Below are 27,023 nucleotides of genomic sequence, written 5' to 3' on the forward strand. Positions count from 1 at the left end.
TTCTACGTTCTACCGGAAGGTGGACGGATCGAAGAAACTAAGCGCGTCGGTAAAACATACGCTCGGGTGACTTCCAAGGATCTACATGACGTAACGATCGTAAGGACAACGACGCGCATCAGTCGTCGTCGTTCTATCTCGAAAGACTCTATCTCGAAACAGTATTATCTTTCGCCGGCTAGACACGAGCTAAGCACAAAAAGATTCAAGCATCCGATACAGACGCGCGTTGTATCATTGTGGTCGGCGTGTAGCGCACGTTCGTCCAGCAGTTGCAGCTCTAAGCATTCCACGAATTTTCGGTGGCTCACGCGTGGTTCCGTGGACCAAGATAAAACCATCGGCCGCAGATCCTGTTTCTACTAGTTTATCTTTTAAAGGATTGCATAATCTTAACTCTGGCATCCACTAGTCTGCCCTCGTTCCTTCTGCCTGGTTTGTTTTACTTTTTCGCCGTGTTTGTTTTCAAAGAAAGGAAAATTCATGGTAGGGTTACTCCTTCCGGTATCATCTACATTCGGCGTCATTGGTGGCCGTCGTCGTGGCGTATTTTTACCGTTGCACCCGACAAATATTTTTTCACCGGTGAAGACGAATCGGTAAGTGGCGAGAATCCCCGAAGAGCAAGGGATCTCTGAAACAGAGCACTCGGTTCTTGAAGGCGGCAGGCGGCTAGGGTCGATGGTTATCTGACTTCCTGTCCGTTCGTTCGCCCTTCGTGCCTTCGCGGTCGAACCCAAAGAAAGAACGGGGCAAAAGAGACGGACGGATAAGAACAAGCAATAAAAGTTTGGTGAAATAAATACAAAAGATAATGGACGGAGGATTGTTAGGAGTAGCGGTGCTGCTACACTGTCGCTACACCTTTCTCTGCTTTCTGTCTCTGTTTCTCTGACATCTGTCGGCTTCGCCAACTCTCGGAAGGAAGAGAAACAAAAGGCATTTCAAAGCACGCGTAGTAAAGCGAGATTAGCGTCTTTAGGTTGTCCACTATTAACCGTACTAATAATTTCGTTCTTTCGCCAACACGTTTACCCTTCTATTTATTTTGAAAAAGAACTATTCTCTTCTCTCGAAAAACGCCGCTTTTCACATTGTTCTTTTGGCGAATGACAGTTACGGTAAGAAAGAGTATGGTTACGATAAAGTTGGTCAATTAATGACCGAAAGAATCGACGTATTAAGGTGTCTAAAGTGCCGAGTTATAAGTTCTCTGTAGAGTGGAGACGAAAGAAAGAGAAACGAAAGAGAATTCTACGAAGAGATGGTTGGGTGGGGGCGAGGGGTTGAGGCTCAGGCACGTGACCGGAAGGCGGGGGGCAAAACGGCGCACGCGCCGTCGTCCTCCACCTGGTGCATCACCTGCTGCCCCCTGCTTAAGCCTCCCTGCCTTCGCCTTTCCTTTTTTTCGCCTCTCTTTTTCTCTTTTATCCTGTCTTATCCTTTTCTCCTTTTTCTTTACCTTTTTCGCCGTCTCTTTCTCCTCCTCATCCCCGTTCTCTTCTCCGTGCACTCGTCCTCGCCCATCCCTCGCTCATTTCACCACCTTCAACCACCTAGAAGCACTCGACGTTAAGCTGCTCGTTCGTTTACGATCCTCCTCATTCTTTCTCTTCTTTTCCGCCGGTTTTAAATTAATCCGTGGTTTCCCGCCAAACCACCTACGCGATTACACCTCTCTTGCACCAGATATTTTAAAACTATGTTAAGAGTTGGGATTTACGCAATGCTCGTACAATATGTCGCGTTAGGTGCATGGTGTCTTTCACTCGAGTTATTTCTCTGTGTTTCGCGACACAAACTTGGTGTCGACGTCTTTGCCGATACAGACAACGATATTCCTTATCCGACAAATACCTATTCATTTTCCATGCTAGTAGAGAGATAAATTACAAGCTGTTACGCACACCGAACGTGCCGCCCGTAAACGTTTCTCGAGTCTGGAGGATTCTTGAATACCCTGGCCCACCACCTGCCACCCTTCCCCCCGTGCTGGAACACACCATCGAGAACGTATTTCGCTATGCACACCGTATCTCTCGTGTGCTTTCTACCTGTCGGTGTTCGCACGACCACGATGTTTTCACTTTTTTAGTTATTTTTTTTTTGGCAGACATTTAATTAACCGGCGGTTCACGTGACTGAAATCAACGACTTTTCAAAAGACTGACGAGGATAAATCGCAATGAGGATCGCGACGATGGGCGAGCAATTATCGCCCCAGTCAAGATACCGGCGAAACACGCGGCGGCACAAGGTGGCAGATGCGGGTCCCTTTAGGCGGAGCACCCTGAGCCAAACGCTTGTTTGTGTATGCGCGTGCATGTGGCACGAATGACAGAGAGAAGAAAAGAAAACAGCATGGGGATGAAGAGAGAGAGAGAGAGAGAGAGAGAGAGAGAGAAAGAGAGAGAGAGAGAGCCGAGCGGGCTAAGATGAATTCAAGGTCCAGGTGGTGCGGCACCGTACGCGTTTCGTGACGCTTTTGTAGGATCGACAGAAAGATCTTCGGGTGTTAGGTTGGGGTAGCAGCCAGCGAGCCCAGAGATCATTGTCCTGATCGCGACAATCTGGCGCGGCCCGTTCCAACGAGGGCCATGCCAACGGTGCCCTCTGCCAAATCGACACTTTTCGCGAATGCGGACGTCTATGCACGAAAGAAAACTGTACAAATAACCGGCTCGCTGATAATGCGATGGAGAAGTCTGCTCCTCGATGGCGTCAGGACTAGCCTCACCCGTCGTAATGAATCGTGTCGCGTTACCAATGGCCTTCTTCCTCTCTCAGAGGATACGATGAAGCGGTAACGTTCAACGAGTACGTATTTATATCCCTGACCCGGTCGCGATCAAGATCGGGTAAATCGAGCGATTTAAGAACACGATGTAGGTCGCCGATGGTGCACGCGTTCCTGTTACCTGAGGTCACGACACTAACGAGCTAATTGCAAGGCTGAAACGCGAGAAATTCACCGATTTGCTAAAAATATAACGCGTGTGCTCGCACACCATTAATCGTCCTCCCTGCTCGACCGCTAATGAATGACTTTTTCGTTCTGTTGCAGGTAAGTTTATCTAAGCAACGAGATCGTGTATACACCGAAGCGGCGCGTATGGCGTGAGTAACCATTCACACGTGTTATTACTATAGCAATATATCCTTCATTCTTGGAATATTTTATTACCGTTTGAATGACGCGTGTACGAACGCATACACGTAAACGCCTGCACGATATCGTACGAGAGCGGTTTGAACGCGTTTCGTGCGACTCTTATTATTCGCTGATAATCCATTCAATATTTGCACCTATCTTAGCGAATACCTCTGTTAACCGCAACGGCTTGCATCACGAGAGCAATTCATTTAACCGCGTTACACGTCGTGTAGAATCTGTTTTACACTGAAAGCTGAAACGCGGACGAGTAATTTGAAAGTGTTTGCGTGTGAACTATGCGCGTGAGTTTTGCATCATTTTTGGATGCATCGCTGCCAATCTCTCACTTTTCCCCACCTTGATATTCCTTATTCCTATCTATCTTCAGCTTTTTTCTCGTCCCTGTGATATTCCCTCTTTTACGTGCTGTTATCTTTTGCATACCCGTTACGCCTATAGTATACATTGCCAGGGTAAAGGGATACGAGTGAAAACCAGACACAGAGAATAACAGTACGAATCACGGATATTTTTCCGTGCAGAAACGCACGATACGTTTGGAGCATGTGAAGTTGCAGATCTTTATCGCTCTGTTTCTTTCGCATCTCGAGTAACTTCCGATTGACGGTCGACTAAAATTTAACAACTTTGAACTACTGGAAAGAGAAACATATCAGAGACACGTCAGAGTTTGCCGATGATACGCGGATAATACGCATTGTGCTCGAGAATAGAATAAAGATTGGGCGAGAGGGGAATTTTTACCCCATGTCGCGACTTTGACGCTCGACAAAGGAAATTCTCTCGCGCCCAACTTTCCCGATCGGAAAAAGAAAAGTGAAAAAGGGAGAGACGCGTGCGCGCGTTGATTCGCGAGGAAAGAATTCGCGCAGAAAATACCGCGCGTTTGCCCGATGATTCGGAAAAATTCCAATAACGCGTTAGGGATCCTGACTCATGCGTCCCGAGCTCGTCAATCGAAGCGTTACGAGTGGAAACCAAAGAGCAAACGCGAAACGAGACCCTGTGACAACACGAACACTTTCCTTGTCCTTTCACGAACAAAATTTAAAACCGGAGCGTTTGCCTTGCATTCCCTCGTCGCGTTGGCTGGTTATCGCGTAGCTTTCGGTTGAATTTCAGAGCGCATGCCGGATTCGTTAACCAGTACGGGCCGGCTTGAATCGTGGCCGCTGCTTGTGAATGAATTCGTTATCTGAGGAAACGGTCGTGGCTCGCCAAGCTGCGTGAAACGTATCGTGTAAGGTCAGTCTGGTTAGGAGCTCGGAAAACGCAATAGAGAATCGAGCCAAAATTACACGATATGTCGATATCGATTCGATAACAAACATACATTGCGTTTCTAATGGATTTTAGATTCGTGCAGCTGCCACGAAATGGAGAGCGAAAGGAGTACGTTCGTCGTGTTGCCATAGCGAAAGAACAATGACGCGATTGTGATAAAGCTATTTTTCAAGAGACGAGGAAAATAAATTCTATTTTTGTAGTATTTGTTATAAAGTAATAAGAGAAACGTTTGACGAGTCTTAACTCGATGGTTGAGAACAAAGCAATTCTTCCTACGTTTTAGATATTTTTAAGTTGCATCGGTGTCTAACTTTTTTTGTATCAAACAAGAAAACAAATCTCTTTCAAATCGATCCATACGATGAATTGTTATTATAATATGATAACAAAATGAAATATAGATATATAAATGAGAACTGAAGTAGTTTGAAGAAATTTGAACAAAGACGTCTAGACAAAGTATGAAACTCTTGTAATTTTGCGCGCGCTAGTGGTACACGGGTCCAGTAGATATTTTGCGACCCCACGAAAGATGTTTTCGCGAGGAGCACGCGTGTGCGTGCGGAGCGTGCGCGCAGGCCACCGCTGCGTTACTTTACAGGCTGCTCTCTCTCGCGAGCCCGCGGTTCAATGTCGCCAGAAGCAGTCAACAACAATGTGTAACCGCTAAAAATACTCTCTCCCTTTCCTCTCTCGCTCTTTCTTTGCCCGGGTGTCCCCGGCGTCCTCCGTTGCTTCTCCGTCCGTTCATGACTTTTCTTCGTCCGCTTGTGTTTCTTTCTTCGTGTCACTGAGAACCGAGAGTCCATCGCCACCATCGTGCCACCCCACTTTGAATAACCGCCGCGCGCAGTAATAGTTTCCTCTTGGGACTTCGCAGCAAGTTCAAGACCTCTTTCTCCTTGTTGTTCGCGTGTTCTCGCTCTTTCTCAAAGTCTTCCTCTCTTCTCGCCGGAAACGTTTTATTCATTCCTCTCCACGTTTTCCTTTTTTCGTTTTTTTCTTTTCCCCTTTTTATCGTTTTCATCGGAAACTACCGCGTTCTTACTGCTTACTAAGTTCTAGGATCTATTTGTTAATAATCAAGGGACATACAAGTATATGGTTCCTCGAATCACAGAATGTTTGCGCGACAATAGGAAAGAGGTATATATCTGGCAGATAAGAAACGAACGTCAGCGCGACACTATCAATTCGTTTATACACTGCCGCTATAGTATGATTCACGAGAGTTCGCGAATGAAAATTCCACCTACGCGAGACTCGTTCTATCATCGTGCTCTAGACGCCTGCTATTATCGTCGATTGATAATAGCTCACTCGAAAATTTGTGAATCATGTTGCTCTTTGGAAATTGCCCTCATCTTCGTCACCATTCATTAGAATGACGAGACTCTGAAGTGACGATTACGTCATCATACATAATCATCATCGTCCGCTATAGCGTACGACCTTATTGTACGCAAATCAGGGATATTGGTTTCCGTTTTCTCAGTCAGCAGACAACAAGAACGTAGTACCGCGAATCGCTTGTTCATCGAGTCTATGAAATCGTTCTTACGAACATGTCCGCGGTGGTGGAATCTTGAGAAAATTCGTGAGTCACTCGTACTGCCTACGTAGGAACCGGTTCTTTGCACTATGAGAAATTATGACTCGAATGCTTGTGCGACGAATACCAGACGATCTCGCGCGAACTTTACCTTGATCCATTCAATGGGAATTTGATCGATCGTGAATTGCTCTATTTTAGCTTTTTGTCAAACGACGATTCGTAGATCTGCAGCCAGCTTCGAAACAAAGAAACTTCTAATGCCATCGTACCGAATATCGCGTTATTAATTACGTGTTAAAGGTCATGCAAGATTACATTCTCCTCTTTTTCCTCTCTTTCTGACTGATTTTCGCGCGGATCGCTCTGTTTCCGTTATAATTTTTCAAATGTGCCGCACTATCGATCGGTCGCGCTGGTATTCACGGTTCGTTAAAGGGAGAACCGGGAGTATCGTCAGACAATTTCTCAGCGATTATTGTAAGGAGTGCTTAAGCGAATCTCGAGGCAAAATCCAGTTGAATGAGAGCGCTGCCGGGTTGATCCGTGCCGACGACTCCTCTAAAGTCCCTCTCTCCCTTTCTCTCCTTCTCTCTCTTTGCAACGTCGTCGAGGCAAGTAGCACGAGGTAACTCGTGGCAAGTTGGTCCGCCGGCTGGCTTAATTGCTAATTAATTCTAATTGATAATTCCCTCGATAGTGTTAGGGAAGTAATCTCAAAGCATGTTTACGCGAAAGTTCCGACGAGCAATCGTCGGATCCTCGTCTGACGTCTCAGACCTCGTTGATCCGCGCGTCACTATCTCTCGTTCCACTGTTCATCTTCTTCTTTGAACGTCATTTTTTCGACGACCCCGGGGAATAAAATAAACGGTTTAATTTTCCATATGATAACGTGCATATGTTCCTGTATGTTTTCTGGCAAAGATTTCATCGTGCTGTCGATCGATAAGAGATGTCGTAAACGAAAATTAAAAGTATATCATATTCAGACTTGGGAGGCGCAGTAAACGGGCAGGGACACGTTTACGCGATTTATTCGTCGCATTGATAACGCGTCATACGTATCTGGTTTTATTGCTTCCTACTCGATGCCAATTTAACGTTCAATCGCGTAATGGACACAAAATTGCTATCTGTCACGCGAGTTTTAATACCACGATCAGACTCGTGCGGTTGATAGAAAATTTCCATCAAGACGATTTCAAAGAACTCTACTCGAAGAAGCCGATTCCTTTCGTCTACCGTTGGCGAAAAGGAACAACGTAATATTTTATGCAATGAAGATATAATAGCGCAGTTGCGTGTAGCTCGAAGTAAATATTTGTGCACCAGAGTACGTTCGAATCGTGAAAAACACGGAAGCGTCTCTAACGTAACTCTCGAGCCGATTGCTCGTAAATCGCGAACGTTCCACGGTTGAAAGTCGACAGCGATACGAACCTGATAGCGTCATGGAATTAATTAACATGAAACGGTGCTTGTCACTCAAACGTTCCTTATTATTTTCCATTGTCGTGGGTACCTTGTTATATAGCGTTTGCGTGCACGATGCATCATCAATGAATCTCATTTTCTTCTTGTTTGCGCTACCTTCGCAACCTTCTTTCTACCTGTCTCTCTCTTTCTCTCCCTCTCTCTCGTCACTGCGCGCGTTTGTTCAGGTTCGAAAGATAGTCGGTCGACAATCGGTAGCAACGACGCGTGACGTTCGGCAACACGTGAAGAAACTGCAACATAGATGTCACATGTGTCACGTGACCTATCTACGTAGAAACAAGATCCGAGGGACGTTCATCGACGACTACGACGACGACGATGAGGGCGAGAATAAACGCGGAGAAACGCAACAGGAAAATGATAGCCATGATACGCGCGCAGCTTTTCGTCTCTGAGCGGAACGTCAGTGGCTCGTTATCGACGCACGTCATCGATAGCCGATGATCGGTTGAAACGAACACGACCAGATAAATCAATATGTCGGTGGAAAATTATTTCGTGATACGCGAACGTCGTCGGTCGATTCAAAGGTTTCGCCGAGGCGGAACGTCGACGTTTCGCTAATGAAATCGATCGTCGTGAATGAAATGCTGCATCGTCGCGACGTCAACCGCCACGTGACTCTTAAACATGTGCCCGTGTACGTTTCTCTGTGGGCGGCTGTTGTACGTGCATGCAGGTAAAGTACGTATATATGGATATATGTCGGGCCGTTCGAGGTCGTTCCTCGACAGTGTCGAACGATAACACAACAAAACGTTCGTCGGGTTTTCGTCTTTATGTCAATCAGCCGGTGATACTCCATTCGCGTGGTTAGCGTTCCACGAAAGTTTGCGTAGTTAAAGTTAAGATCACGGAAGCTACTCTTGTTGTTTGGCGAACAGTGATTACGATTAAAATAGGAAAATAGATGTATATAGTAAGTGCCGGGCAACGCTAGCGTGGAAACGGGAGATCGAGATAAAAGGTGATACGGCAGAAATTAGAGTTCGAGTCGAAACGTAATCGGTTTCACGTAAGTGTATGGATTTGAGCGTGATCGCGATACATTATCGCGAGTTTCGCGATATATTGACAGTTCGGTGTCAGCGATGAAACAAAGGGACCGAAAACAGTATCGTCGACGACGTTACGCGAGCCGCGAGCGCGAGGCTCTTTGTCGTTCGCATGACGAGGAAGAAAGCTTTCAACGAGTCGCGTGTTCTCACAACTGCCAGTTCAGAGGCCACGAACAAATCTAATTGGCTGATACGAGTGTGTTGGTGCGGTAGTTTCTAGAAAACCGAATGTACCAAGCGGCACATATACGGGTGACGATGTTACACAGGCGGCGGATTTCCGTGCGACGATGTACTTACACACAGCGGAAAGTATAGTGACGCGCGAAGACGTACACGCGGAACGAATCGTCGTCGTTGGCGCGCATCGTGTCCTACACAATCTCTCTGTGTGTCCCTGCGTTCAGACGCTTGGATTATAAGGAATGTCGACGAACGGTGCTATTTCTGCCGCGTCTCTATTCCGTAACAATCAGGGACGTACTGAGCGAAGGCGTTTCTCTACAATGTTCCTCTACGCTAAACCATATCTACGTATCTCGCGCGATTTATCCCGGTTTAATCGGGAGCATATCGTTTGACGCTCGATGTTTGCGCTACTTTTAGAACGACCGTGCGCTATTCTTCGCCAGTTATTGTCTCTAATTGAGCCAATATCGCGTTACTACGTTTTAAGGCGTATAATGTCAGGCATATTTTCGGAAGATCGGTTATTGCTTCTTCCAGGCGTGAATTACAGATGACTGGGTTAATGAAACAGATAGTAGTTTCGTAACATCGCGCGCATTTCATAGTTGAATCGCTAATGACAGCGTGGTACACGGCACTCAGTATGCCGAGTATTCGAGCAGCGGAAACGAGAGGTCCACGCGTAACAACGTAACAGTACCGGCGGCATAGAAAATATGATTTTCCGCATAGCGTGGAATTCGTTGCACTCGTATCCGTTCCGTGGCACGCGTGCGCGCGCGCTCGTTTACCGACCGGGCCTGATTCACGGACGCTTGGCAATCGGAATCGCATCGTTCGTTGTATACCGATGACCATCCAAGTGCATTAAAGTTCGCCGCGCGATAACAGAAGCAGCAGGGGCAATGAATTTTTCAAGAGGCCAAACGAGGCATATGCTCGTCTCACGTGACAGCCCATATCGGTAGAATCCCAGCGACCTGTGCTACATAATTTTCCGTGTACACGATGCACGGACCGATGTTGTGTCACGTTACGCTGTTCTCGCTCCACCCCGTGCGTTCTCGTACGCACGCACGCACACACATACACAAATGTAGCGTGCGTGTAGCGTGCGTATACATTGGGCTTTTATCGCGCACGCATACACAGAAGCGGACCAGTACAGCGCCACCCCGAATACCGGATGTGACGACACTCGCGCACTTGGCCCGACGCACTCTTGAGATGTCTCCCTTCCTCCCTCCACCTCTCTGCTCTATTTCTCTCTTTCTCTCCGTCTCTATCCCTCGATTTCTTCTTCCCTTGCCCGTCACCGCCGTTCCCCTCGCCCACCCCCCTCCCTCTGCCTTCGTCGTGGCCGTACACTGCTCGGTACGCGAGACTCCCTGCTCCCCCAGTACCCCCACCCCACCCGTTGCCTCCCCTCCTTAACAGGGCGCTATTTACCCTCGCAGTTCCGGCGACGGCCGAGCGTGGCGCTGTTCGTTCTTGCGTCGCATCTTGTTCGGTGTGTTGTGTCGACGTGCACAGCGTCGGACTCACGCTAGCGCGCACAGTCCCACGCGGATCTTCGCGCGCGCCTGCTGCTGCGAGTGTCATCGTGAATCGGGGTGTTTATCCGATTTCGCGATGTCTTTCTTCCGCCGCCAACCACGACGTCGACAACGACAACAAAATACCAATGTCGCAGCCACGTTCCCGATTTCACGCTTACGGCCGTCGTACGACGCGCGGTCACGCAACGCAGTAATCCTCGGAGATGATGCCACCGCTGTCGCAGCGCGTGTGTCAACGAATCTCGCCGTCAAGAGGAAAAGGAAAAAAGACGAGACGGGAGAGCACGACGAACGAAGAGAGAGAAAACAACATACTCGCGGCCATTTTAACTGCGTCGTACGCTAACCCGGGCCACCCAGTGTGTAGTATACGAGAGCCAGAGAACCGCCGCCACCGCCGCCGCTCTCTCCTTAGGCTTAAACTGCGTCTCTCGCGTGTGCGCTTTGCTTCTGCGCACGCGAGTCAGTACATGTTTTCTCACACATACATGGACGACAGCTTCGCGACGCTCGTGCGTTACGCGCACTTTCTCGTACACGACCGAGTTGTTTGTCGCGTTCGGGACGTCTTTCGTCACGATCCAGAGCCGAGTCGCAGAAAATTGACAGTGACGGGGGACACGCACAACGGAGGATCGTCGATACAGTGACACACCAGCGAGAGGCGACACGCGAACGGAACGTGTCCGCTCGACCGGTATGTTTGCTCGTTTCACGACCACGAGAGAAGCGCGCCAATCGACGAATCGGTGAGAATCGACAGTATTTTGTATGGTCGTATTGTATCTCGCACCGACGTATTGTGCGCGATGAACATGGAACGAACGCGATATCGCGGAAACCCCCGTGGGAATAAACGCGAGGACGATAACAAAGGAATGATCAATCGCAGTATACGAGGAAATTTGTTCAGCCGGTAACAACGGATTTGACAGCGACCGGGGTTACCCTATGATAACCCGTGCGGAAGAATCGGGACGCGATGGAATAATTGGAAGTGCGCGAAGCCATCGAGGAAAGGAATACGTGTCGAGGTGAAGGATCGTCGTAAACAGACCGATCGAGAGATGACGAGAGACCGAGCGAAAGTACGGGCAGCATTCGTTACGGCGTGGCGGCCTCGTGAATTCCTGTCGCGGGACACAACAATACAAAGGAGGAAAAGAACCAAAAACGTAAGTCATACGTATGGAAAGAGGTTAAAGACGCGCTAAAAGTGGGGATGAGGAAAGTTCGACGTCCGAGGGCAGTAGCGGGACACACAGAAAGAAAGAAAAGTTATCGTGTGCGCGACGTAGGTACGAATGAAGAACCGCGTGACTCGGAATCTGCGCAGTAAATCGCGTTCACGTGAACGCGGACTCGAAGGCGCCGCGAAATTCCCTGGCGCCCAACGACGCAACCATTCGTCACGAGGAGGTGGAAACCTTTGAAACTCGATCGTGTATCACGAATATAACCGACTGTTTCGTTCCTCTCGTTTCACACGTTTTTTTTTTTCTTTTGTTTACTCCGTTTTGTTCCTGTACTCTTTGACTTTTGTCTTCCGATATATACCTTGCTCGCGGTCTCGCTGGCTTATTCCATTCGTCTTTTAGCTTTCGTTCGTCGACCAAGCACCGAAGCCCCTTCTGCGAAAGACGTGGGCGACATGGTGGCTTACGTAATGCCCCGAGCGATAAGACGGATAACGCCGCGGCGGCTTCGAGCGCGCCACCGAAGCGGCGCCTCTATTTTCGAACGCGCGAGTCACACTGGTTACCGCCTAACCGTACGCGTCGTGACACACCCGAAAAAGTCTTTCCAGGATAAAAACGTCATTCTTGTCGCATCGTTCATGATGACCGTGTTTCATGCGTTACTGCTCTATTCGCGGTATTTAAGCACACGTTTAATCAAGAACGCCAACTTGTTATTTTTTGATCTATCGAACCCATAGCGAGTCATCGATGACGTTCCTAAGAAAATTCGATAGCCCGACTCTATGAAAGCAGATTGGTGCTTATAAAAGGGCAGAGGGAACATGTACAACGTTCGAAATTCTCTCCACGCGTCTGTAGTGTGCGTGGCACCGCCTACGGAGACCGTCTGCTCGAGTCGTCGCCTTCCGATCGATCGTCAACGGTTCACCAAGGTGAAACGATCCGAGTGACGAGCGGTGAGAGTTCCTTTGATCGGTGACCCCTGATTCTTCAAGGATACGTCGTTACCGTGATATCAAGGTCATTTATTAAGACGAACAAAATCGTGTTCTTTCCTCCTACGTATATACCCGTTCGTCTTTTGCTTTCGAGTTGTTCGAACGATCGAATTGGCAATAGAGAGAACTATATCACCAAGGTTGTGCCATCGAGGGCCACGTGGTACCGGACGTCCAAAATCTCCATAGCGCGAACTGTGATAACGTACCGAGAGGAACAGCGTGACTCATCGGCCTACGTATGCGAAACTAAACCATCCTGCACGATATTAAAATGATGCAACGTTTTGCAATTCACGCGTTAGCTCGAACGGGACGTTCCGCTTCTCGTGCGTTATAGAAAGCTATCACAGACCGAGGCTTGGCTCTCGTGATGATTCCTGGCGTATATCTCGAAACCACCGTCCTCGTCCCCGACTGTATCGTTTTTATCTGAATTGGAGATTCGCGCGACTCTACACTTCGTGTCTTTCTCTCTGTGTGTATATATTTTACCGCGCATGTGTTATGTGTGTATCGCGTCAAAGGACGATCGAGGGGAAAATATTGGAGAATAGCTTACTGCCAAATTGATACAGCGTATTCCGAAGCTTAAACAGATGGAAAACGTTCGTATAAAGTTCATATCGTATGTAAATAATTTATTATAGAATTCATTACGCGAATTCTTTTGTCCCGCCGCTCTGTTGATAATAGAATTATTGCTTTAATATATTGCTATAGAAATAACAATTGCTTTCTTATTATTATTATTATTACTGGTTAATGGTTAAGAATTCTCTTAATCGGTTACTATTATCCGGTACCTACTTAGACGATGTACGAAACTAAAAACCATCGTACAACATTACTCCATAGGCAACTCTGGATAAATTTCTAGTACAAGTTTATACGAAACTTTTCCATCTGTTTAACCTCTACGATGTATCGTAACAATTTCGTGCCAACCTATTAAGCCGCATCGTATATTAGCCGTTTGGAAATCATATTGATCGAGCGCACGTAATTGGAAGATACAGGAAAATCGTAAAAACTGTGTACTTGATATTTATCTTAGAATTTACTGTTACTCGTGCCGATTCTCTTGCGACGAATAAACTTACGAAAGCGAGTCGGTTATTTCTCGTGAATCGAACATTAATCGTGCGTTCGTATGAATGGAATTGCGAAACGGAAAGTGAAATTAATCGATTTGTCTACCGAGAGACTCGCGTATGCGCTCTTCGATCTGTGCAATCTGTCGATAATAATCGATCGTAACGACGTAAAAGAAGGCTTGTTTTTCACCGAGACATGGGCAAACGACGGCAATTGGCGTATCAAAAACTTCGCTTCGCCAACGTTGGAAGAGGGGCGACGACTGGTGGTGGGGAGATCTCACTTCGCATGGTGGACGAGCAAGATGGCGGCCCGGGTTAGAGACACGTGAGAATCGCGTTGCCGCGTCACGGATCCCCAAAAAATACTCGCGTACGTATCGATATCGATACGAACGATTTCCCTTCGACCAACGTGAACACATCGACCTCGTCTCCTGATCGATCGCCGACTACGAACTCGACTCGAGCTCTTTCAACCGAGGATTATGCATCGTCCGCGTTTTCTTCGGTCGTTTCAACCTTCTCATCCGACGACGTCGTGCGTGATTCAGGATTTGAAACGAATCCATGATACCAGAGACCTACGAGGTAAGCTAATTGATGATAGAATTTCTTTCTCGTCGCCGTGGAACCGCCGTCGATCATTTCGTGGAGATCTTTACCACTTGGACCTTTTGATTAACCGGCTTAATGGGGTCTGAGGCAGTTTGGTTATACGATGACTTGGGAAGAAATTGCCTAAACTGTATCTGTAGTTCCGTTCGATGAACTTGTAATTGTGCCATCTACTAATCTCTTCTTTTTCCTTTAAACGGTTATAGGTTGAATGGTTTTGCTTTTAAATCGCGTTCATCTCGTATAAAATGAAATTGACTTATTAGATGTAATATACGTTTTATAATTTTAATACCAGAGACGTCGAGAGTATGCACGCGTGCATCGAGAGAAACGTTGCGCAAGTAATTATTACGTAGAAAAAAAGGTAAATTTATGTGACCCGTTTCTCGAGCGTTAATTTATGAATGAATTTTTATCCGCCAGTTTTTTGTTTAAAGATATTTTAATTGGACGACGATTGATCGAGTTGTTGATATTCACGCTCTGAGATTCTACCTTTTTCTAAATTTAATTAATGCATACGGAGGTGAAAGGATAGTAAACGACCCGGACGTTTATACGTATGAAACGAGAACTAACTTGGTGTCATTAAATTCTTCCAATGAGAAATACTCCACTTAAAGGTCATTGTTCACACGAAAAAGTGTTTAGTTATGCTACAAGATCCTGTCGACGACCATTTGTCGGAGGAAGGAAGAAACTAGGTAATATCGGTCGGCGAAGCAATAACGCGTTGCCTAGTTCCATATGCAATGTCTAAGAAACAGCTTCTAGTACTTGTAATTACCAGTTTACCACTTGGCCGTTCCGTTGCAAGTATTTGCATTTTCCTGTAATTAGAACTCTCATCCCGGTAGTATGTTGCTTGCCATCAGCTAAAGTGGTAAACGAATGTCAGTGTCCGCTGCATCCGTTTCCTTCCGCAAGGGATTCTTCCTGTCTATAAATCGCATTTTATCTGTGTTCGCTCTTCCTTTTTCCTAAAACGGTTCGCTCGATCATCATTTACTTTTTCGCTGTCCTTTCTAACGTATTAATTTCTTTTTTTCCCTTCTACCGTCACGAACGCTCGCGCAAATAAAATTACGGGCATTCGTTATGGGGCCGCATGTCTGGTATTCACGGTTCGACCTGTCGCGACCAGTCGAGGGTTTCAAGGAAACTGGTACAACTACTTTATCGGCCGAGGAAGATCGACGCAACTGCCTGCACTGATTTTCATTTCAATGCGTGGCAAGATTGTTTGTTCGGGACGTTGAAGAACGCGTCGACGGAAAGTTAAAGATACCTGGGCCGGTCGTGCTCGAACCAACCTGTCTGCGAACTTTCTAACAAGGGAAGGGGGTCATCGCACCTCTTCTCCTCCTCTTCTCCTTCTTTATCCGTTTCTCAAATTTTGTTCGCTTTCTTTCTCAAACGTTTCAACGTTTCACGCGAAAAAGCATCGACAGAGATGATGCACGACGGTTGGTGAAAGCGTGTCGACGGTGGATGCAAAAATGGGTAACGATATTACGTGCTTAAGGGCGAATGCAGAAGGGGTGTGCCGAGAGCGATGGCTGTCGGAAGCTGTAATGGAGATTGATGGCTGCCGCCGCGGAAAAGTCGATGTTGCGAAAGTAAATTAGTACGCGAAAAGCTAGATCGAGCCTAAAATATTGAAATCTGTGATAGAATAGTTATCGTGTCTCTTTCTTTGTCCTGGTCTCTCTCTCTCTCTCTCTCTCTCTCTCTCTCTCTCGTTCGCTCGTTCGTTCGTTCGTTCGCTCTCGCTCTCGCGTCCCCATTCTAATTCGGCTGGCGACGTCCGCTCCGTTATCGAACCCTCGGGTTTGTACGAAACAATTCCAGCTTCTACGTCGATAACGCGTTTCGAATTGCGGACCGAAACAATCGAGGCACTCGTGAACCGGGGGAAGAACGAACAGGAGCGTTTAACTAATTGACGAGAGAATTCGGTAGGTACTTACTGCTATGGATACACGCAGAGATTTCTTTTTACACGTCGGTAGATACGTGCGGTTACGGTTTTGATAAAATATTTTGATAAAAGTGAAATCACTCGAATGATTGAAAAGATATATTCTTAGATCCCTCGCGCGTTGTATCGATTGACAAAGAAATTACAATAATTCGTGTCCGAGGAAACGCTAAATGTCGATAATGGCGTGCGTTAATAGCTATCGGTGGCGATAAACAACAAAGGCTGAAAGCGACAAACAGGCTAAAAGCGTGCAAGGTGTGGAACGCAGTCAGGTGGGCGAATCGCATTTGGCTGCTACCATAATTGTACTTTCACGTTGCGCCATTGTTTTGTGCGGCCGCGTGGGCAGCTTCTCCGTACGCGAGCATGCGTTAAGGGTTGATTTTTCCACGAGTTATTGTCGAGTGATACGCCGTAGAGGCACTTTATTTCGTGACAAACGTCATCTAGTTCGACGCTGAGAAAGAGAGAGGGAGAGAAATAAAACACAAGGAAGAGATACAAAAAGAAAAATGAGAATCAAGATGGCACGTACGAGGAATTTTTCGCGCGAGATCTCGACCACTTGAGACAATTATTCTTGTCTTGTGAATAAAATCGAGAATGAAATGAAGAAAAAAATCGTATTCCGAAGCGTCCCAACAAAACGCCTACATGACGTAGGTAAAACGGAGCGTACTCGTTTATGGCTCACGTGTCTCGATCTTAATGAGGCTGCTTTGCGTTTCTTCGCGGTTGAAACACGCGTGTACGCGTCCCACTCCTTCCGCGTGTAGGCGCCGCAGATCTTTCATCGGCTCGTTACGATTTATAATTTGTCAGAAACGGCGATACGATCGCTCGGTCATCGAACCGTTTAAGGGATCCGCACGACCGCTAATAAATAAATCGTGGCACCTCAATGGCGACCGGAGTTTTCATCGTATATCAAGACCGCGTCACTACGAGGATTTTTCGATGATTCATCGGTTTCTCGAGAACCAATCATCTACGATCTACAAATTACCGTCATTTTCTCGTATCTTCTTATTTGTTTCTTCAAATTACCGTGTGGATGGCGCGTTATCGGTGTCTGGAGGCAGCTTGTTCCTCGTTTCACCGGCACGATTAGCAGCAAAGTAAATATTGTCGGTGGCAGCTACGTTTCCTCGCGTCTTTGTCGTCGATGTCGGCGCAGAGACACAGTAAGTTCGAAGGAAACCCAACGAGGGTGCAGGTGGCTCGTATGTCAAGAAGATGAAGTCTCTCGTCTTGGAACAATGGGCTATGACGTGCGCGCCAGGAAGCATACATGTCTTGCTTCCGGTGACTCGCCGTCTAATTGATTCTCAACCCTCTTGTTCGGTTAACGTCGTCTATCGGGTCTCAAGCTTTGCCGCCGCGTTCTCTAGGCCCCGTCGTCTTTGTGCGTCGTTGTCGTGTTACGTCGGCGTCTAGGTGAGGACACAACGGCGAACTGCGGCGCCGCCTCGCACACGCGTTCACCCGCCGCCCGTGTGTGCCGTTTTCGTTCGACTTCGACCAAACGATCCACGAAAAGTCGTAAAACACAGGTACTCTCTTCGCAGGCAAATTCTAATGCAGATATAGAGAACCGAGAGGGGGAGCAGAAACCCCGGACCTTCCTCCTTTCACGACCGATTTAAGATACGCCGACGTTTCGTAGCGCCGGTGACGACGTTTTCTTTGAACTTGGACCGCCCGTGAAATATTCACCTTCGGTGTAATATTCAACGGCGTGTCGTAAATTTCGCGTGCGCCGCCGCAAAAATTGGCCGACACAACCAGCGTCCTTGCACGAAGTCCTTGTGCTCGCTCGTTCTAAAAGCGACCCCGTGCGTCGTTCGTGCCTCCTAAAAGGAAAGAGCACGAAAAAAAGGAGGAATACCGATCGGAAAGGTCACATCGTCTCGTTATTGCGGCGAATTAATCTTCGACCGAAATAGCGTACCATTCCACGATTACGCCATTCCAGTTTCGCTTCTAAATATACGTTTTACATCGTTCCCCGGTTACAGTCGCCGATAATTCTCAGAAAACTACATTCTCGCAGAAAACTGAATTATTATTCGAATTATCGACCTCCTTTGGGCATTACAAACGTGTACCTATGATGCAGGATCGCGTCGCAATATCTTGAAAGACGAATAAAAGTCTGCTGCTTGACAAAGATCGTTCCAATCATCCACATCCGATTCATTCGGTGTATCCACCACCGAAAGAGTTGCTCTAACGAAACTTCAAATTACGTCGCCATTGTACATTTCAAATTTTTCAACATCCGAAATTCGTTGCGCACACACCTAGAAAATGAAGCGACAAGGATGAAGAACGCAAGGATATGAGAAATTTGACCGATAAGCACGAGTCGGAGACAAACTAACGGGGTAGGCGTGTACAGGCGATCACAGAGTCTGCCGGCAGACTCACGGGGGTTTGTTTTGGTGTGCGACTATCGAAAAGAGTGCGTGGTCCGCTCCCGCAGTCCGTGCCAGGCACGCAACTGCACGCACATACAGTATCATGTCCGCGCGACCGGTTACACACGCGTGGATGCAAAATGCGATGCGTGCACGCAGCCCGCCTCCATGGCCTGTACGAAAGATAGAGTACCGATAGCGGCGATTCGCCATGGCCAGCCGTGATTTAGGGGTCGCTATGGCGCCGCAATTCAGAAACAAGGGTTCGTTGAACCCGTTCGCAACCCTCGCCCGCGATCGTTACTCTAAAAGCTCTGTCAGCGTGATTACGAAAATGTAGGATGGTGTACAGGGTGGGGCGTGCGAGATCGAGTTTTTCTTTCTCACGTCGACGACTTTTCACTCAAAGATTCACGATGATCGCTTCGCGAGAATGCAGTCGCGATCTATGCAGAGACGAGAGAATTTTGTACGAGCGTTTCAGTAACGTTAGATTATGCGAAGATGTAGACAAAAAGGTGGTCGTGCTTACGATAGGTAAAAATTGTCGAAAAATTACGTATACATGTATTGTGGGAAGCTGAAAAGATTTGTAAATTTTTGTTCAATAATTCGCTACGATCATAATTGCGCGCGAGATCGAGATGGATGGAATGAAATCCGAAGTCGTGTAGACGAATGGATCAAGCAGAGTCTCTTCTCTGTCATCCAATCGCTAGTCTTCTCTTGATTTCTTTACATCTCTGCACGAATCTCTCTACGCACGTGTGAAAATAAAACGTGCTCGAAATAAATTTCTTACGAATTCGAAAAAGTCGCAAAAGCGCGTAAGAAAGAGTCGTTCGTCCTTTACCGAACCAAATCTTTAACAGACGCGTTGCTCGTGGCGGAGGAACGATGGTTCCGATTGAAATCACCAGCTCGAAAAATTTATACGATAAACGCGCCGCGATGTGCGTAACGGACAGCGCGGCGGGTCGCCGTCAAGTGGCAGATTGTAAACATCCGGTAGCCGATGCAAATCCGCCTGCAGTGTGACGACTGTAGGCGAAACAGCTCTACAGAGAGAGAGAAAGCAGCATACCGTATACGTCATTGTCCGATTGCGTGCGACTATGTATTCAGGTTCTGTTGCGATCCTCCGATTCATACGGAATACGCTGGCAGCGCATTTTCCCTGGCAAAGACTGAGATACGTCTACGTCTTCTACGACGGCTTCTTTTGTACCAAGTTATTTTAAGAGCGCAGAATTTTGCACGCTCGCTCGAGTATGGCAACCGCGTCCGCGGATAAAGACAAATAAGGGAAACAGCTCGTAACGCGCTTAGAGATTCGTTAGAGCTACAACTTTGTTCGACGAGTCTTCTTCGAGATCGTTTCATCGAATGATCTTTCTGTTATTATAAGTACCTACTCTTTGTTAGAGATATACACGGTTGCACGATCGACTAGCCAGCCAGTAGTCGCGCCCGAGTAACCATGGAATGAACGATGGCGCCGTAAATTCGTTGAGAAACTGGACGATTCTACGAAGTCTGGTCGAAAATATCTGCTCGGCTGACTAGACGATATTATAAAGGCTAGCGTTTCCTCGTTGCTGTCTTTGGTTTTTCATCTTGTCATATAGTTGCTTTACTTTATCAGGTTTACTTGGTTTGCCTTTTGACTTTTCAAAGGTTTCAGTTAGTACGTCGATTTTATAAAAAAATTCGCCTATCGATACTATATCATATTCTGTTCTAATACAAGTGAGGATTGTTGAAAGGAAAATTAGATAAATATTTTTCTATTAACCCCGACAAAAATGATCTCGATCGTATCTTTGGCCAACTGTATTTCGTAATTTACAAACGTTAGACGTTGTTAGCCGGTTTTAGAATGTAGATTAAATATGAAACCGAACGGCAAGATGGCGTGGAGAAACAACACGTACCTACTTCTCGTCATACTCCACAAATAATCGACACAAATCACTCTGTCCTTGGCACGGTTATCTACGATATTTCGTACTGGTTTTCCGTTTCTCCATTAGAAACAACGTGGTATTTACGAAAGGAAGTCGGCAAGAAGGCCGTAAACTTGGTTTCCAGGCTGCAGCGCGTGTTCGTGCGTTCATAACGTCTGCGTATCAATGGCGGCTCTGACTTTACCGTTTACCTTACCGACCGTTCCTCCTCCTCGCACTTTAACGACTCTCTACGGTTCTCGAAATTATTTTCTTCTGCCGTGTCGATGCCAAAACGAAACCAAACGAAACGAAACACGACGTTGAACGATTACACGCGAGATATCGAGAAATTGGGATACACGTATACCGTCGATCGGACAGCTCTCGAAGGAGAAACACGAACCGTCCCGTGAAATGTCGCGTGTTCTTGCCTCGACAGTCGGATGCCACCTTAATCGATCGCGTTCGCAGAGACGCTTTCAGCGCATAATGAGAAAGCTGCCGGCGTGGATGCGCCATTGATTTTCAACCGGAAACTAACTTCCACGGGTAGAAGCAACAAGTAATTACTTTAAAGAAATTGAATTACACGGACTATATAGTGCGAAGCGCGCGCGTCTCCTCGCGTAAGTACACTCACTGTAATCGAATCACCGAACATTTTCGTGTAATCAAGATTGTTTGCGCCGCGGCTGTTCCCCGTGGACATTTTTTCTTCTCTCTCTCTCTCTCTCTCTCTCTCTCTCTCTCTCTCTTTCTCCTTCTTTCTCTTTCTGTCCCCTTGTTCCACTCCGTTCTTAGTATTTCACAGAGTTTTTCCAGTTCGCGACCGCGAGAAAGGGAACGTTGATTATCGGCTCTCTCTTTCTCTCTCTCCCTCCCTTCCTCCTTCTCCCCTCTCCACTTCTCCCTCTCCCTCTTCTCGCTAAGACATCGTACAGAGAAAATGAGGACCTCTCGCGGTGCCACGGCATTCATACCCTATCGGGGACGTGAGAGGGTAAAAGACGGTTTTCACAGGCCCGAAAGACGATCGTTCGTAATGTTGTTCCCCGAATGCACACGGAACCCCTTACCCACCTTCTACCCTTTGAACTTTTGAGAGACCACTCGACACTTGGAAAGATGCCTCTAAGCGTTCAATGAGGCCAATACCACGAGGGTGCGGCTCTTAACAAGGTTATGGGGCTCTCCTCTTCTCTCTCTTCCTTACTCTTAGTCTCTTTCCTCCCATTTCTCCTTCTAACATTCCCTTTAGTTGGCTGCATTTACACCATGCTTCTCTCTAACTCTTTTCTCTCCCTCTCTCTCTCTCTCTCTCTCTCTCTGCTCGTACCTCGCGCAACGGTATAGCAGCATTCGGGCGTGAGACACTCTTTCCTCTGTCTCAGTAAGGGGTGGTTGATTTGGGCGCGAAATTGCCCGACAAAATCAAATTTCATTTCGCCGAGGGCGTGTCTGGACAATCGAGCAGCCAAGTGGCCAGCGGCCAATCTGACTATCTCGTCAACCAATTTTGTCGGTGATTACTTTACTCCTCGTTGCTCATGTCCGATGACGAGCGAAGCGCGGCTTTCGACGCCGCGCGCGTTTTCCAAGCGGTCTTCGCGCTCCCGCTCGACCTTGCTTCATGATTTAAAGTCGTTTTACGAAAATTCGTTTCGTCCGACTATATTTCTCGTTCTCCTTTCTGCTCTCTCTCTCTCTCTCTCTCTCTCTCTCTCTCTCTCTCTTTCTCTCTCACGCCCCCCGAGTAGTCGGTCGTCTTACCCGTTTCGCCGTTTATAATACAATAATCGCAGGTTGCCACGTCGAGACAAGAAACGTTTCTCTCTTTCTTTCCGCAGCCACCCGTTTCTGTTTCTCTCGCGGAATACCTGTCATCGCCACGCTTGTAATTTAAATTCTCTTTCGCGAAATTCATTTTTTCCCTTTGCCCCACCGGATTCTAATTACGCGACGATGCCCTGAGAAGCGTATCCGCGGAAAGACATCTGTTACCCTCGAGTTTCTTTAATATCCGATTATATCGTTCCCGGATGGAAAGCTCCGAGAGGAAGAAACAATTACACGCACGCGTATCTTTTCTTCGCCGCAATGAGGCTGGTTACAAAGGGAGGGAACTCGATAAACTGGATGCTCGTCAACGAATACGATATTCGTAATTAAAATAACTCGTTCGCTCGTTCTCGCTCGTTATAGTCTTGCCAAGCTTCGCGAGCTTCTTATTCCCCTTCGTGGAACCACGTACCCGCGATTCTGCCGCGTTTCACCGGAACGTGTAATCACGCGCTGGCGCGCACGCGTGAAACGATCGGGCAAATTTTCTTCGCTCCGGCCTCAAGGTAAAGCGCAAAAATTTTCTCGTCTCGCTCGCGGTTTGCCACACATGTGTGAATGTGCCCCGGGGTAGCTTCCCACGCGGCACCTGCGGAGACGAAAGCTCCGCTTATCGTGGAAAAAATCTAAGAATCTACGAAAAACGCAGTGGGAGACGCGTGTGTTCGTGTTTGTGTCCGTCCTTTTTTCAACTGGTGTGCCTTTTATGTATATACATCCGTGTTTGTATATTATGCTCGTTTCTGACTGTATACAAGAATTATTCTAGTGGATAGTACGCGTGTGCGTGCAACGAAGATCAGGTCCGAGTTTATAAGGGTTCCTGGAAGGGCGGCGACCTCCCTTGGGCCTCTTTCATCTGGACCGCGTCCTTCTCACTGTATCCCCCTTTGCCCCTTCTATCTCCTATTTTCTCTCTCTCTTTCCGTCCTTCCAAACGTACCCTCTCTTTTTCTCCTCCCCGTTTTTTCTCCACTTCTCCTCCCTCGTTCGTCGAGTTTCTTTTCTCACCTTTCCAGCTGAAATCCCATATCTAGCTGGCAGGCAGAGAGATACGCTCTTGTAAGTGATCCAAATCGGACGAATTCACTTGATCCCGCGGTCCAAGCCTCCCCCGTACGTTATCATTTTCGCGCGCGAACTATACGCGCGTTGTGTTCGTTGGTATCGATCGTTTCGATTCTGCTTATTTTCTTTCTTTTTTTTTTTTGTTTTTTTTTTTTTGTTTTTTTTGAGCATATGTATATGCACTTGAAATATACAGAATTATAACACTGACAAAATACGATATCGAAGAATACTTGATGTTTGTTAGGGCAGTCGGCAAAGTATGAAGTCGACCTCAGTGTAAGCAATTATTTCTATATTTCTTCGAATAATTGTCTTATTTTCTAGTAAGAATATCACAAAATTCGTCATTCTCTCGATCTTTCGTTAAAGTTTATGCAAAAATTTGAAATATCACAGCTTCGAACATAGCCGTGGTATTTTGATTGCACGGGAATATAAGTGAAAATGCGAAACGAATGAAACAAATCACGGGCCCTTCGGTTTAGAGCGTAAAAGTTGATCGGCTAGGAGCTACTGTCGAACATGGCTCGTCTCTTAGTTGGACGCGACTGTCAGTTGGAGCCTTAACGAGATTAATTAACACGCCGAACCGTAGCGGCGCGACTTGCGAAGCGTCCGACTCGAAACCGGTACAGAAGCGCGAATCCCGCCTTCGCTTCGTACAAAATAATCGAGTTTCACGAGACACCAGGCAGAAAGAAAGAGAAAGAGTAGAAAAAGAGAAGAAAAGGGAACGTGTACTCTCTATGGCTTTCCGGCCTCGGGCCCCCGCGTTTCATTTGCTCGTGTCAGTCTCAAATTTCCACGTTCGACGCGTACCTACCTGGTACTTGTGCCCATCTCCTCGTTTACGTCGTTCCGTACCTGTGCCCGGTTCTCCGATTCTTTTCGGCTTCTACCTGTGCAACCGTCCACGGGACGCCCGTGAAGGGATGCAAAATCGTTAATGTACGGCTCGAATGAAGGATAATCTCCTGGAATAACTTCATCATGCTCTCGAGTAGCCGAGTATTTTATAAAAATGTAGTAGAATGAACTTGCTTTTTCAATATTCGGGTCTTTTTGTGGGGCTAATATTTTTTGACACGGGAAGAGTTTGATGATTTTTATTCGAAATTAATACTCTCATACTGTCCTAGGCTTTTAAAAAATTTAAAAGAGTTTTCAATAGCAATACAAACTCTAATAAACGACATTTCGATCTTGTCTATGGAGGTTTAATGTTTTAGAACCTTGGGAACATTTTATAAGATGAACGTCGCTGATCCTTTGTCATAGGGGATTTGGAAATAAACAAAATTGCCAGTAATTTATAACTTATTAATCGTATCGACCTATTTTTAATCGCAGCCTGTTCAACGCAATTACGCGGTTCATCGACCAAATAAATTATAGTATACGCTGGAATATATGTGTGTACGGTTCGTTTATCGTTAGGACAACGATTGACCTTTTGCGGTTGAATCGCACTGCCCAGCCAGATATTGGTGATATCAAACGCTGGGATCCAACTGTGTCCGCAAGGCATATCGAAATTTAGGCTAGCGTTCTCTATAAATTTCACTGCGTCCTATAACTGAAACGCGTATCGACAGATAGGATACTATAGGTATTTATGTCATCGCACTTTGCCTTTTTTAATATTTTGTCCTGCGCGATTAAAAAGATTACTTTACCAACTGTTGGTCGCACAACTATCGATATATTGTATAATTTATAGTATGCTATATATAGTACATTGCAACTAAGTAAGTAACCCGTTACTTTGCGCTTCGACATATTACGCTTCGTACTTAGATACGTAACTACGATAAAATTGAAATTTAGAGAAAAAGATTGCAAGTGGTAAATACAAATTGGACAGTGCATCTATCATGCATTTCGAGCGTCGTGCATCGCGTCTAAATTATTACCGCGGAATCGAAATATCAAGCTTCGGGTTACAAATTTAAATTCAAATTACGAAGCTAATACTCTCATGGTAGCTGTATCTCGTAATAGCTTATAATTGCACTCAATAATAATCATTTTCTCTGATTTCAGGTAAGTCCAGTTAAGCTCTATCCACGCTGCACGCGATTTCACCATTTCCGGTAAGTGTTCTTACCGACTGCTTCATTTACAAACTCTTTTACCACCTAACTGGCAAAGAAAAACTAGAGAAAAAACGAAAAGAGCAGAAAGAAAAAAAAAAGAAAAAAAGGTAAAAACGGGAACCAACACTGGTCGGTAGAAAAGCGGTATGCGCGGTGCGCCTGTGACGCAAAGCGTGACACATTCTTTCCCTCTCTTTTCCTCCTGGCAGCGTATACACGCCGGTGTGGTTTCACGATTTCTTCGACATTCTTTGGCAGAGTAGTCGCGTATGTAGATCAGCGTCTCGGGTCAGTCGGGCCGTTGCGGTCTCTCTCTCTCGGTGTCATGGCGTTCGCCGGACAAGGAAGCGATGCGAATACACGGATCTCTTTCTCGGGAGAAGCCTACGACGCAGTTGCTCCCGCGGTAGGTACGCGCAACTGCGTCGTCGTTCGAATAAGGATCGTAGGAAGAAGAAGGGGGAGGGAGAGAGTGCGAGCGTCGCGAGAGCGCGTTTTCAAGAGCGACAAAGATAAAGGAAGGGAAAGAGACTAGTGTGTGCGCGTATGTGTGTATGTGTGCGTGTTGCTTGGAGAGAAAGAAAGAGGTCGAGAGAAAGATAGGGCGAACTGTGTGCGGAGAAGGCGATGTGGATTGAACGGGGAGAAGGAGAGAAAGAGAGAGAGAGAACGAGAGAAAAAGAGAGGAGTGTATGCTGTGAAGTTACGGGCCGGTCACGTGGTCCCACGTTCGTCTCGCGTACCTTCTTAGTGTGCCCCGCTTCGGACACGCGCGCGTACCTATGTGTGTACGTACGTAGATGGTGCGTGGATGTGTTGGCACTTGGAGGGGGCGGGAGAGCCCGAAGGGAGGGGTGGTATGCGGGAAACGTTTTCCTCGGTTCCCACGGCGCGACGCCTCCCCCTTCGCTCCTCGCTTCTCGCCCTTCTGTTGCCCTCTGTCGGGCATACAGGCGCGCGCGTGCGGCCTCGTACACCTAATACCCCAGCGTGCTCACACATATACCCGTTCCAGCGAGGATCACGAGTGTACATACACTGTACACGCGCTATCCCACCACCGAAAAACTGTAGCTGTCGCGGGGGGGTGGGGAGGGCAGCGACGCCACTGGACCGCCTGAGATGCTGCGAGGCTCGACAGCGCGCGATCTCTGGCCGCCCGTACCCATCCGAAGACGAAGAGGGCGGCGTGCTTCTTTCTAAGCGTGTGTGCGTGCGTTGCGTAGCGAACGTTAGGACCTACGAGTGGGTGTACGTCGCGACGTGCGCGCGTGTACGTTGCGTCGTCGAACCGCTGATTGCCAGGGGAAAGGGAGAAAAACGACGCTTCCTCTGTTCTCTTTTTGTAGAGACGCGCGACACCGGGATTTTGGAATCTGTCAAAGGGGCGGTGTGTGTTCGATCGAACAGAAGGAAAAAGGTAGTC

The 27,023-nt window shown here is 47.1% G+C and overlaps 2 protein-coding genes across 8 annotated transcripts in view; both read left to right on the top strand.

The window, feature by feature from the left end:
- The window catches only part of LOC126921174 (serine/threonine-protein phosphatase 4 regulatory subunit 1-like), a 147,789-nt gene that overhangs the window by 40,564 nt on the left and 80,202 nt on the right, over positions 1–27,023 (top strand). Inside the window, exons 1-2 of one of the 7 annotated variants that reach the window (XM_050732507.1) lie at positions 10,232–11,495; positions 25,545–25,594. The exons of 4 other annotated variants lie outside the window; for them this stretch is intronic. In XM_050732507.1, coding sequence (XP_050588464.1) covers positions 11,388–11,495; positions 25,545–25,594 — 158 coding nt within the window. In that variant the 5' untranslated portion in view covers positions 10,232–11,387. Of the gene's footprint in view, positions 1–10,231; positions 11,496–11,519; positions 14,209–25,544; positions 25,595–27,023 lie in introns of those variants that run through there. 2 more of the 7 variants (XM_050732541.1, XM_050732562.1) reach the window with 2 other exon arrangements.
- LOC126921427 (uncharacterized) overlaps positions 1–27,023 on the top strand; it is a 98,950-nt gene that overhangs the window by 10,615 nt on the left and 61,312 nt on the right. The window lies entirely within an intron of this gene.

The sequence above is a fragment of the Bombus affinis genome, chromosome 1 (genome assembly GCF_024516045.1).
Source record: "Bombus affinis isolate iyBomAffi1 chromosome 1, iyBomAffi1.2, whole genome shotgun sequence".
In the NCBI taxonomy this organism is placed as follows: domain Eukaryota; kingdom Metazoa; phylum Arthropoda; class Insecta; order Hymenoptera; family Apidae; genus Bombus; species Bombus affinis.